This window comes from Bolinopsis microptera, chromosome 9 (assembly GCF_026151205.1).
Source record: "Bolinopsis microptera isolate Bmic1 chromosome 9, MBARI_Bmic_1.0, whole genome shotgun sequence".
Classification (NCBI taxonomy): domain Eukaryota; kingdom Metazoa; phylum Ctenophora; class Tentaculata; order Lobata; family Bolinopsidae; genus Bolinopsis; species Bolinopsis microptera.
In genome coordinates this window covers 16,607,585-16,620,905 of record NC_087080.1, presented here as the reverse complement: position 1 = coordinate 16,620,905, position 13,321 = coordinate 16,607,585, and the positions used below count along the sequence as shown (strand labels likewise).

Genomic DNA, 13,321 nt, shown 5'->3' with positions numbered 1-13,321 from the left:
AGAAAATAATTTTATTCGCTACAGCTGCAGCACTGAAACATTTGGATCTATAAAGATAAATACATAAATAAATAAATTCTAACATTTATTACACGCTTCGGCATTAAAATATACCCAACAAAGATGTACATTAAAGTCATTCAAGCGAGACTTAGTGTTGAAATAGCAAGATTATGGACTTTTTAAACAGTTCAGAATTTATGAACAAATATTTGTATGAAGTTACTAAAATTATGCACTTTCATATCAGTTCAGACATTATGGACAAATATTAGAAATATTATCAAAAGCTAGTTGGAAATAAAACGTCTTTAGGGCATTTTTAAAACATTCTACAGATGATAATGATCTCACTGAGTAGGGTAGTTCATTCCAAATTTTTGGTCCACAAAACATAAATGCAGCATCTGTTCGTCTGAAATGAGGAGCAGGAGGAACTTTCAACAAATAAAAGTCATCATCTAGTCTGGAACTTTGTCTTCGTACTTCCCTTAGATTGACGTGTCCTTGTAAGTACTGAGGGGCTATGTTATTAAGACACTTGAAGACCAGAAGTGATATTTTGAACTTAATTCTGAACCGAACAGGCAGAAAGTGGAGCTTTTTGAGGTAAGGCATGATAGGTTCACGTATCTTTTTTCCGTAAAGACCAAAGATAAATCTAGCAGCATTATGTTTTATATATAATAATAATGTTTTTTTCTATCATAAGACGTTTACATACAAACGATACATTTTACTAAACAGATTTCGAGTGCACTGCCATAAGACTCCGTCACAGTCAATTCAAAACATCTCAAAACGTTCCAACAATTTTCGTCCACTTGACATGCTGGTGGTTAAAAAATCAGAAACGTTTTATATTTTATTATTTGCAAAAGTTCACTCCTAAAATATTTACTCTGTAAAAATCGGATAAAAAGAAGAACTAACTGTTACAATAATAAATTCAAAAACTTACGACCAAATCTACTAAAAACTTGAAACAATTTACATATCTCAAACATAAAGGTGCTAAAAATCTAGCTAAACATGAAATTTATTCTCTAAATCGTCATTTATGTCGCCCAATCCCCCCAACACAAAGTCAGGTTGTTTTCCCCCAAAACTTGCAATATCCTCGGGCTTTGTATTACCAGTCAGTACCAGTGCTGTACTGATTCCACAATTGAACCCAAATTTAATATCTGTGTTATAGTTATCTCCTATCATAATCGTCTTAGAAAGATTCATCTCTCCGTGTTCTTTCTGAATCAGTTCAAAAAATAATGGGTCAGGTTTCCCCATTATTCTGGGCTTCTCTTCAAGAACAGCGGACAAGCCAGCTTGCATGGAAAGTGATCCAGGAACTTTTCTTGTAGAGGACACAGCAAAGAAATTGTCACAATCAGGAGCAATGAACTCGGCCTTGTTTTCTTTTATGTACAAATATGCTTCAGTTAGCTTGGTGTGACAATAGTAAGGATCGTAAGTAACAATAACATACTTTACAGATTTGTCAACTTCAAAATCCCCCCATTCATGCACTTGTTTGATTCCTACAGGTCCCAAGCCGAAAGAAGGTATACCATGTTCTTCCAGAGTCGTCTTGAATGCATCTTGTGCAATTAGAAAAACTTTCTCTGTGTTTATATTCATTTTGTTTTTGAGGTAAATAGCAGTCGAAACTGCTGGCATGAAAATGTTTTCTGAGGGGATGTTATCAATATTCAAGATTGTCTTGAACTTATGTTGAAACATATCTACCGTTTTAGTACAGTTGTTAGAAACAAAGATGACCTGTTTATTATGAGCTTGTAGCACTTGTACCGCTCTGGATGCACCTGGAAATACATTTCAAGTTATATTAAAAGTTATATTAAACCATGTTCGGGAGAAGGGGTGAAATTTAGTTACTTAATAAATGCTTTATATGCACATTGCACAAGACCAATATGAAGAAGTTTTTGGAGAAGGGTTTCACATAACCTAATTAGTCATAGCCCCCCCCCCCCCCTCCCCCGTCATAGTGTAGTACAAATACATTTAACCCTCAATCACAGATATCCCGATAATTCGGCTGAGTTTGCATAGACTTTTACACCGTTATGGATTAACGACCCCCCCCCCCCCCCCCCCCCCCCCTGCACAATACTACAAGTCTGAACCACCAAAATATCGAAGCCCCTAGTCATGACTCATGAATTACTACGATAAAATATCACTAACCTTCTATAGCTTTATCCCCCCGCCATAAGACTCCGTCACAGTCAATTAAAAAAGTCTCAAAAAGATCCAACAATTTCCGTCGACTAGACATGCTGGTAGAACAAAATGTATTAAATATTATGATTTGTAAACAGTCATATGTCATTTAACATAGTACATATAATAAGAAAAGAGATAATACCTATTAACTTATTAACAAGTTTGACGAACACAATGTTTGGGGTTGCACCCCCCCTCCCCCCCCCCCCCCCCCCCCCCCCCCCCGGCCACCTCCAATAATGGGGGTAGTCCCATGTTGACTACTTTTTGAGACAATTGGAAGACTTAAAATATAGTAAAACACATTGTTTCTGTCTCACAAATTTGCAGAATTTATACATTGATAAACTGAACTGTATTAATCAAAACAAAATTATAATCTCCTATGTTGGTACTGCTTAATCTCTCATTCATCAAAACGGCTGAAAACCACCAAAAAATCAAGAGCTATGCAAAAACAAAACCTCTGTCAGATAAAAAATTCCTTGACTGCGAATTCCATTACAAATTAATATTGCCTTTTTGACAAAACAGTTTTCAGAATCTAACGTACTAGCCACATACCAAAATTTGAAATTTATTAATTGCACACAAACAAACATTCTCTGATTCAACAGGAATGCTATCAAGCTCACATAGCAATGAGAAATTGGTTAATATTTAACAAAATTAGTTTGCGCGGCTTTATCAATTTCAAATTAACACCTTCGAAAATCAAAAATATCACATTCAAAAGTACGAAGACTCTGTCTCACACAGTAATTGAAGCATACTTACAACAAGTAAAAACAGCGAAACGAGGACTCTGCAACACGAAGCTGTAATTAACCTTGTTAGTGAACATAAACAAATCAATATCCAACAAATAGCCCCGCTTGCTGCACTAATACTCTATTAGTACCATCATAAAAACACCCCAATTCTCGCTTTAATTTTCATACAAAACACTATACAATGAACGATCTGATGTTAATAATACACAGGTTCTAACGAATTTGGTGGCAAAATCTGTCGTTCTCACCTTCCATATTCTCAATCAAAATCTGCGAAATCTTTCAAATTAGCATCCACAACAACAACAAACACACCAATATTATAGGATCACAGCTATATCAAAACAATAATCAAACGAATGACATTGTTCTTGTGCTAGCTACTCGAGATACTCAAAATCACTTCCTTCCAGGCTGGCTATCTCAGCTAGTGCGTACTCTGCTCCTTCATCAAACATGCTCTCGTTGTGGTCAAATGCCTGCAATAAAATGATATTTATCGTACCTGTTCCAGTAATAATAAGAGCAATAAATCATTTGCGAATACTAATAAATATAAAGCACTATTACCTTTACAGAAGGGTCGTGTACTAGTGACGTCATGTAACGTGGTGTGACGTTATGTCACGTGGTGTGACGTCATGTCACGTGGTGTGACGTTATGTCACGTGGTGTGACGTCACACTTACCTTTACAGAAGGATCGTGTACTAGTAGCAGGTAATCTTCCTTGGTACCATCTAATAGATCAAATATCTTGTTAGACCCCATAGACTCAGACAGTCGTGTCAGCTCCAACAAATCATCTGCAGACTTCAAGTAAAACCCAAACGTACAAGAAGGGTCCATCTTTGAAAATGACATCTTTCGTGGCTTCATACAAACGTACGTCTGAAGGAAATAAGCCTGGGATTAGATGGTGTCTGTTTTCCTGATTTTATCTTCCTAAATTCAATGAACCTCTTATTTGAATGACATATTTACATTGCATTACTCTACATTATATTTACTCCAGTAGTAGTGAGTACAAACCTCGGCACTGAAATCTCTATTTATTTTGAGAGCATTCTGACAAGTGTGAGGATCGTAGTGTATTAGCTTGTTGCCTTGGAAACCAGTGAAGTAGAGAGAATGTCTCTTCCTCCCTCCCATAATACCAACACACATCGGACTCATCAGAAACTCCTGGATATTAGGTAGGTGTTATAGATGTTACAGTATAGACTATAGATGTTAATGGGGCATAGTGCAAATTTGAAGTTTTCCTCTAGATTGCGAGGAAGAGTACACACACTACGTATACACTACACACACTACATACATTACATACACTACACACAGAACACACAGAACACACAGTACACACAGTACACACAGTACACACAGTATACACAGTACACACTACACAAAGTACACAAAGTACACACAGTACACAAAGTACACACAGTACACAAAGTACACACAGTACACACAGTACACACAGTACACACAGTACACACAGTACACACAGTACACACAGTACACACAGTACACACAGTACACACAGTACACACAGTACACACAGTACACACAGTACACACAGTACACACAGTACACACCTGTATTGACTGTCTGTATGACAGGTTAAGTTCGTCTGCTCCCATTCTCACTGAAATCAGCACTAGAGTCTTAGTCCAGGTGCGGGTTCCATTCAGGGTGGCAGTTTTAACAATATCTCCCTTGAAAACTGCAAATATTAGTTTTAACTATATCTCCCTTGAAAACTGCAAATTTATTGTATTAACACAATTCATTGTGATCGATATTCAATACTTTCTATTATACTGTAATCTATCAATTATCTAATTATTGTTCAAAGTAAAAGGAATTGAAAGTAATTAGTCAATACCAAGAAATCTTACCCATGCAATCTGTTGCAGTAAACACATTGAAATCTGTAATGTTAACTATTGAACCAGGCATTCCCTTCTCTTTAGCGTAGTCCACACAAACCCTGCAAGTTTCAGATAATAGTAGGAAAGTTATTGAATTCGCATGTCAGCGATCCTGTACAGTATTACAGAAGTTACAACAAATGCACACTGTCTCACCTCAGAACGTAAGCTACAAGTGCACACTGTCTCACCTCAGAACGTAAGCTACAAATGCACACTGTCTCACCTCAGAACGTAAGCTACAAGTGCACACTGTCTCACCTCAGAACGTAAGCTACAAATGCACACTGGCTCACCTCAGAACGTAAGCTACAAGTGCACACTGTCTCACCTCAGAACGTAAGCTACAAATGCGCACTGCCCCCCCCCCCCCCCCCACACTAGCTCACGTAAGCTACAAATGCACACTGCCCCCCCCCCCCCCCCCACACTAGCTCACCTCAGAACGTAAGCTACAGTTGACGGTCCATACCACTCTCCGTAAGACTTATTGAGATGTTCTTTACCTATCTTCAGAAGATGTTGTAACGAAAAAGGATGATCAAAAGAATCCCCAAAATGTCTTACTAACTCTTTAAACCGATACTGACTTCCAGAAGTGTTTCTGCGATATTCTGAAATAATAAAATGAATCAAAACAGCAGGTTTATCAGTATCAACTCACAAACAAAATGCAAATGGAATAACTAATTAATACAATATATAAATAATGTGCAACACGAATAGTAGAAGCAGGATAAAGTCACCTCTCCCAAAACAGTGTATCTGAAGAGCAGTAGCTAACATCATCTGCCCTGTCCGGAGCATGCAGCCCCACCCTGTATCCGACTTGAGATTAGTTCCCTGAAGACAAGCGAACCCTCTACGGTACGTCACCCAGACACGAGACTGGAAATCTTTCAGAAACTCGTGGAATGATCCGTGCGCGTCCTCAACACTATCACTCTCAAGCTTACGATCATCTTCGTGGTGTTTTCCTATGTACAACTTCCCCAGGAAGCAGATAGAGCTGGCAGTTTCGAAGTTGTTACCCGGCAAGCTGGCAATATCTAGGAGGTTAAGGCGTGGAGTTAATAATTATTCTATATAATAGGATCTATGTTGCTATTTTAATTGAACTACGTTCGCGTTGGCAGCCAATTCGAATACTTACATTGTACTAAATTATTTATGGTCCCCTTCAAATGAGAATACTTACATTGCACTGCATTATTTATGGTTCCCTTCAAATGAGTCATCACTTCATCAATCTGGTCACTAGTCTGTCCTTGGCTCTTGACCCCTTTCTTCAGAAGAGTACATGGTCAATCCAATACAACTAACTTTTTGGTAATCTCTACTAAAAATAACAAAGAGTAAAATGACTATTATTTAGGAACCTGATACACGTTTTTCTTACCAGTTTAGGATGATATGAGGGTATATCGTATTTGTAAGGTGGATCCTCATAGCTGCTGGAGGACGAGGCTACACTTTCACTCTCTACAAAATTATCCAGCATTTTCGTTGGTTGGTGTGGCTTGGGACTGGGTTGTAATTGGCCAACTGGCTTCACTATTTCACAGTAAGCAACACTGCTGGCATTTCTTTTCAGATGTGTTTGTTCGTCGTTGAAAGGGTTTGCTCTAGGTTTAAATTTTTTTCCAACAGTAGGCACAGAGGTAGGAATGGATGGTTTGGTAACAGAGGTAGTGTCTTCAGACGACAAATGACTGGAAAATAATTTCAAATGATTATAAATGTTTAGACTTAGATTCAGGAATTAAATGAAGAATATATCATGCTGCATTTTCTAATCTTACAAGTAAGTTATCCGATTTTTTTTGGAAGAACTGTCCGAATCAAAGTGTTTTATACGTAACAAGCATAAAAATATTATGTATTGAACAAAAGGAGCTCTGACCTCTCACTGGAAGTGGTATCAAGAGAAAGCTGAGGGTATAAAGCTGGAATGCTTCTTAACGAGTGCTCCATTCTGCCCCCGGGAGACTCATCAATAGCAGATAAATTCAGTGAACCTTTTGGAGGCACCTGAAACACCCAAATTAAATTATCATTAATATAATCAATAACTTAAATTATCATCAATGATAAAGAGTGATTGACATCAAATTATTGTTCATAGCTTTAAATCAAAATTAATACTATTGTACTGTACTATTGCTGATCTAACCTCGTTTAGCTTGCCCAAATAATTAAGGTCATCTTTATTACTAAATTCGGCCATTACGTAAGGTTCCTTGCTTCCAGTTATTTGAAACTCTGTATCAAGCCCCAAGTGTTTAGGGTAATCGCTAGGAATGTAGTAACCAGAAGTATCCCCAAGTGGTGACCTGAAGAAAAGGTAAGTATAAGCTAAAACCCCAATTGAACAAAATGCTAATACGATTAGATTAAAATACAAACAGCTGTTTGCATGCCTTTTATTGAACTGCATATTTTCATCACAGTGCAATATTTCAATTGGATAGCATTTAAAAATCATCAATAAGTGAATAATAATAGGTCCAATTAACATCATGGTCATAACTTGATATTTACTAGCCTGCCCAATGGATGCAATCCTGCACTTAATGCAATCTTTTGATTTGATTTCAACTTTCCCTCATTCCCAATGTTAGTAAAAAAATCTAATCCTTCATTAAAATTCTAAAATTACACTTGACAATAATAGCAGCATAATATATTCTATTTCTACAATCCTGCTTCAAATAGAGTCTTCAACTCCATTGTGAGCTAAATTTAGTACCAGAGAAACTCCTTGTTTTCAAGCAGTTGCTGGCCAATTGAAATTGATATAATATACTCACGCTGTTCCAGGCTTTGGGCTAGAGCAGTCTTTCAACTCTACATTACAGAAGCTGTAATCAGTCAGAAAGGAGTCAATTTGAACCTGAGGGTCAGACAGAGGGTCCTTTCCAACTTCAACTTCTGTAGCAGTGTTAACTTGATTTAGAGTTCCTTGCGAAGTTGTAGGTTTGGAATGAATAGAGGATGATAGCATTGAGTTATCTAATACATATGTTGTTCTCAATGCCACAGGGATATGACCTCTATATTGGAAAGCCACAGCTCCATAAGATGACATGGACTTTATTTCTCATTCCTAAATATTTTATTGTTTAAATAAGAGGTGGTAAAATGGTTAAAATGTAAAATTTATATGTATGTATGCTTTATCACAAGTAAACTACTAACCTACAGTACAATGTTATATAATGTTATAACTATAATTTATTCATTTTAAAAATTATTGCAATGACTTCAACAAAATGGTCTGCGCAGAACTAATATGCTATTTTTAAAACATTTCAATTTAAAATACTGAGTGGGCTTACTTAAAAATAAGCTAAAGTAGGCTTATCACCAAGGTTTATATTCAGTTGTAGGATAACCCATAAAAAGCAACTCAAGTGAATAGCAGTTTACATCTATCATTTCATGTTGTAGGTTGAGGCAGTTGGGACCATGGGTCATCATGGTGAAATCAAGATAAAAAGTTTCCCTGACAGATAACGGAAGAAGTTATAGAAAAACCAAGTCATTCGACCAAAGCTTGACTAAAGCTCTAAGACACAGTTAGTGTGTTTCAGACAAGGGGGTGCTTTTACCTCGAATTTGTCTGACTTGGTAGCAAAATGTTTAAATATGAAAGAAAAATATTCAAACAATATATACATAATATAGCAATGACCCTATATAAAAATTCTGTAAAAATGGTACAAATTTTAAAACTGAGGTAAAAATAAAACCCTTTGTAATAATATATATAAAATAAATAATAATAATAAAATTTGGTAGCTTAAACACAAACTCTAAGCCCAGTGGATAAACCACAAAACTTATGCTCTATTGTGTGAAACAAAGATACTAGATCAAGATAATTATCAAGGAGTGTATGCATAGGACATAAAAAGTTTTGGAACGAAGATGACATGCTTGTGAAGCGAGCTAACAGTCTAATTGCTAATAAGTTCAAAAAGATCATGACATTAGGTTGCATCCTAAACAGTTTAAGCAAATAACATAAAGTTATTATATTGTCAATTAATCGCTCATGCCATAACTTTTCTTAAACAGGTGAGTTTTTAATAATGTTTTGAACAGATCAACATCGGAACAAGTCTTAATTTCAATTGGTAGTTGGTTCCAGATTTTCGGAGCAACAGTCTGAAACGCTCTTGGGTGTGATCTGGAAAATCAACTAAATCACATCACAACAAAAAGCAGTTTAGACCCCCATCCAACAAGCACTCCATGACCTTTTAGGGTTTAAGAGTGATGATCAGTTTAAGGTCCAAATCACTTATTGCCATGGGTGGAAGGGTTCTGGTACCTCTGTACCCCCTGATAGAGATTATACAGGTTCTGAGTAGATCAAAACGCAGTCTGCGTCTGACAAATGACATCACATCACAATACTGTTGGCCTTTCTTTAGGCTGATCTTTTCTGCGAGATGTTTTAGGAACTGTGAAGCCTCAGTTGCCATTCCCCCTGTAGTACTGAACACCAATGGCGTGAAGGTAGCCTTTTCAACATTGAGGACTCTGTCATTGTACTCACGTTATTTGTTTTTCTCGTGAGATTTGTACATCTGTGAGATGCTCTTGTCACTGTTGGACTGGGCTTGAGGGTGAAGTACCCTTACATCTGTGAATGCCCTGTCCAGCGGCGACCAAAACGATGTACCATTTACCGCGATACTTAAAGCTCCAGGGCCGGGAGGAGTTCAAGAAAACAACAATTTCGAGAAAACGACAATTTTATTTAGTATCAATTAAAGCAGACAATATAGGGTCATTGCTATATTATGTGTATATTGTTTGAATAATTTTATAATACAAGGCCATTGCAGGTTCCTTTTTCAATCTGTACACAGCGGTCTCCATTAAAGCAGACAAAAATATATTTTATACATATAACTAGCACACACTTTTGACCAGATATCTTAGGGGACTTAGAGTAGCAAAAGAGTGACTAGAAGGTATATATACATTTAGCAAAAATACGTTGAAAAGAATTCAAGGATTTACACGGGATAACACAAGATTACACAGGGTTAAAATTAAATTATAGATCCATTATCATGGAAAAAAAATTAATGAAAACATTTATCTTTCCTTAAAGTCAGGGCCAGGGTTATCCTTAAATCTTAATTATGACTAATTCGCGAGGTTCTCACCAAATTGATAATAAAATTGTTTCGTTCATTTAAATTACGTTGACGCATATCTTCGGTGAAGCTATTTCGCTCTTTGGTATTAATTAGTAACAATCAAAACATATCATAAATCAAGAGGCTTGCATACAATGAACATATTGACACGGGTGCAGAGTTGAGTCTGTACGGAACCTAGTAGTTTCAGATCCTTGTTTAACTTGCCGTACAGCAAGGTCATCCACTACTTTAGCCCGGCGAGGCACATAACTCCCTCTACAACTCCATGACAAATGTTTCATATATACTAGCCGAGTTCACAAGTTATATCCTTGTGTTTGAGAAGAGCTATCATATCATAAAAATAAAACAGCGCGTCGGTTGGCTGCCTCAGTAAGGCGATCACATGGTCACGAGGACCTTTGAGCGCTTAATTTAATTTTAAGTTTTTAAGAATCAATCATCATACTATCACGAGTTATTTATAATTTGAATTTAGTTGACGGATGTTACTCGTCTAAATTTCTTCGAAGTAGCGCGCCGTTTTCTCCTCGATTGCAAGTGCTACGAAGTAGCGCGCGCCGGGCCAGACCATTAACAATGGTTTCACATAGCCATGTGTATATGCGTACTACGTGACGCGCTTGTTTCACGGCGGTCGCGCGCTACTGCAAGCGAGAGGGCTCTGGTTAGAGCAACATGTGCAATGTAAGTTGCTCTAACCAGACCCGTCTCGCTTGTATTGCAGTAGCGCGCGACCGCCGAAGGTGAAACAAGCGCTTCACGCAGTACGCGTAGACGTACACATGGCTATGTGAACAATGTGCGAGAGGCTGAATCGTTTTTCATGATGAATTTGTAATATTTACACTTTGAGGCAACTTTTGTTACCAAATTTATTGAAATTGTAAATAAAAATTATGTGCAAACGCATGGTATCATACTCTGTTAGAAAAATATCTTGCTTATGGTATAACTGTCTGGGGAGGAGCATTTTGTTCTAATTCTATTCTAACAAAAAACTTGAACTAAAAGCATTAAAAATGTGTGCCCGCATAATGTTTGTTGATAAAGAAGCATTTAATTGACGATGTCAATTCATGGCAGCTCGGCGCGGCACAGTAGCGCATCTCGCCGATCTAGCCAGAGAAGCCTTATTGAGTGCGCGGCGCGGCACAGTAACGCATCGCGCTACAAAAGAAGCATATTTGGATGAATTTAAAACTAAAGCCCGATGCAGATCCTAGGGGAGCAAATCTTAGGCAATGAATTCTACAGAAAGTATACTAAACCTCTTTTTAACAGTTAACACTCCTGAAATCATGAATGTGCACAATCTGTACTTTAACCTTTGTATTAAGTTTGAAGACCACTCTCCTTAAATTATTTTAACCACAGATAATCATTATGTTTACTTTATTTTCCATATAGATATCTCCTTCAATTCTACTTATCACCTCATCAGACGCTTTCCAATGATGATGCAGATCACAATAAATTCCTTTTTTAATATTTAATTATTAATTATCAAACATGTCAATCTTACAAATGTCAACAATCCTAAAATAATTTAGAACCTAAACGTGATCCTTTGTAAGATTATATGTCCCAAAAGTCAAATTGACTTGTACTCAAGTATAAAGTCGAACAATTTACTCCAATAACCACGGTTACTAGCAAGTTCTCTCAAATGAAGAATATCATCATACGACTCCAGCAAGATGAAACGCTTCCAGAGGTCAACCTTCAGGTGGTGTAGGAGGTTACGTCTGTGAGCCCCGAGTCTACCAACTTCACTACACATCTCGACAGCAAAGCACAGCGCAGCTTGAGCTGGTGATCTTTCATCGCTCCTCAGTATCTGTCCTAGCATCTTCCACCTAGATAACTCAGCACGCTCAGACATAGGGGTAGAGTTACTCTGTTTGTATAGGGTATCTTTGGACATCATACTGCGTGGCCAGCTGACATTCATGATCTTTCTGAGGTGGTTACGGTGACATGCATCTAGTTTGTCCCAGTACGATTTAGGCATTCCCCAGCAACTAGAGTTATACATGAGGATAGATACTACTTGGGCCTCATAGACTTTCAGCTTCTTCTGTAGGGGGATCTTACTCTGGCACCAGACCTTCTTGAAGTTCTGGAATGCTACATTGGCTAACATGATTCTTCTGGTGACATCCTTCCTACTTTCTAGCAGAGAACCCAACAACTTGCTACTGCACCATTCTTCATTCATTCTAAGGGGTTTACCATCATCCATGACCTCATCTTTCCCAGCTATGTAGATGTGTACAAACTCTGTCTTTGATTCATTAATATTCAGATTCCACTCTTTGAACACCTTAGTAGCGACAGGGAGGAGGGCTTCTAGAGCATCTTTGTCTTCACCAAGATAGTCGATGTCATCAGAGTAGGCATCTTCTTCAGGCATGCCGCTAGGACTAATAGGAGGGGTTGGGCGCAGCGTCACGGCACGCAGGTGGTAGCAGGCACCAGCTAGAGTGATTGTGAAACAGAGGCCTGAAACACTATCACCTTGGGGTCCTCCATTGGTGCTGATGAATTCAAGGGAGGTAGCGTTGTTGACTCGCACCTTGATCTTGGTGTTGCTCAGGAGGAATCTCACTAGTCTGATCTCATCTCTTGTGCACCCTGCGTCCTCTAGGAGGTTGAGCACAGTCTGCCTACTGATGGTATCGAAGGCACTGGACATGTCTAGGCCCATCTTGTGGAAAGACCACTCTCTTTCTTTTACGATGCTGATCAACATACGGTGACACCATACCAGGTCTCCACAGCTTCTCTTCTGCTTGTAGGCAGCTTGCCACGGACCTGTGTAAGTGTCTACCTTTGCTTCAATTCTCCTGAGTGTAATGAGGGATAGCAGCTTACGAGCACAGTTACATAGTGTCAGGGGTCTGAGGCTTTTGAGTTCACCAGGAGTCTTGCCAGGCTTTTGAAGAGGGGTGATGAAACATTCTCCGACAGCGTCAAGGAACAGGTTCTCTTCAAAGCAGGTGTTGATGATTTTGGCGTAATGGACACATAGCGCACTCCCACCATACTTGAGGAGCTCATTGGGGGTATTGTCAGGTCCATTGGCTTTGCCGTTCTTGAGGCGTTTAGCAGCGGTTTTTACCTCATATTCTGTGATAGGGCAGTCGAGGGGAGAAGGGGGACCTTCAAACGGATCAAGGGCAGGT

General features: G+C 38.3%; 3 protein-coding genes across 3 annotated transcripts in view; 1 reads left to right on the top strand and 2 right to left on the bottom strand.

Moving 5' to 3' along the window:
* The window catches only part of LOC134820892 (uncharacterized), a 74,362-nt gene that overhangs the window by 20,939 nt on the left and 40,102 nt on the right, over nucleotides 1-13,321 (top strand). The gene's annotated exons all lie outside the window — the stretch shown is intronic.
* LOC134820473 (uncharacterized) lies at nucleotides 70-2,314 on the bottom strand. Its single transcript, XM_063830859.1, has 2 exons — nucleotides 2,209-2,314; nucleotides 70-1,823 (listed from the first exon to the last, which is right to left on the bottom strand). The coding sequence occupies exons 1-2, from the start codon at nucleotides 2,297-2,299 to the stop codon at nucleotides 1,027-1,029; spliced, it is 888 nt and encodes a 295-aa protein (XP_063686929.1). The 5' UTR covers nucleotides 2,300-2,314; the 3' UTR covers nucleotides 70-1,026.
* LOC134820472 (cysteine protease ATG4C-like) lies at nucleotides 2,539-8,069 on the bottom strand. The gene is made up of 12 exons (XM_063830858.1): nucleotides 7,764-8,069; nucleotides 7,127-7,286; nucleotides 6,857-6,984; nucleotides 6,353-6,665; nucleotides 6,152-6,239; nucleotides 5,700-6,002; nucleotides 5,393-5,567; nucleotides 4,921-5,012; nucleotides 4,618-4,745; nucleotides 4,052-4,204; nucleotides 3,710-3,910; nucleotides 2,539-3,499 (listed from the first exon to the last, which is right to left on the bottom strand). The coding sequence occupies exons 1-12, from the start codon at nucleotides 8,039-8,041 to the stop codon at nucleotides 3,401-3,403; spliced, it is 2,118 nt and encodes a 705-aa protein (XP_063686928.1). The 5' UTR covers nucleotides 8,042-8,069; the 3' UTR covers nucleotides 2,539-3,400.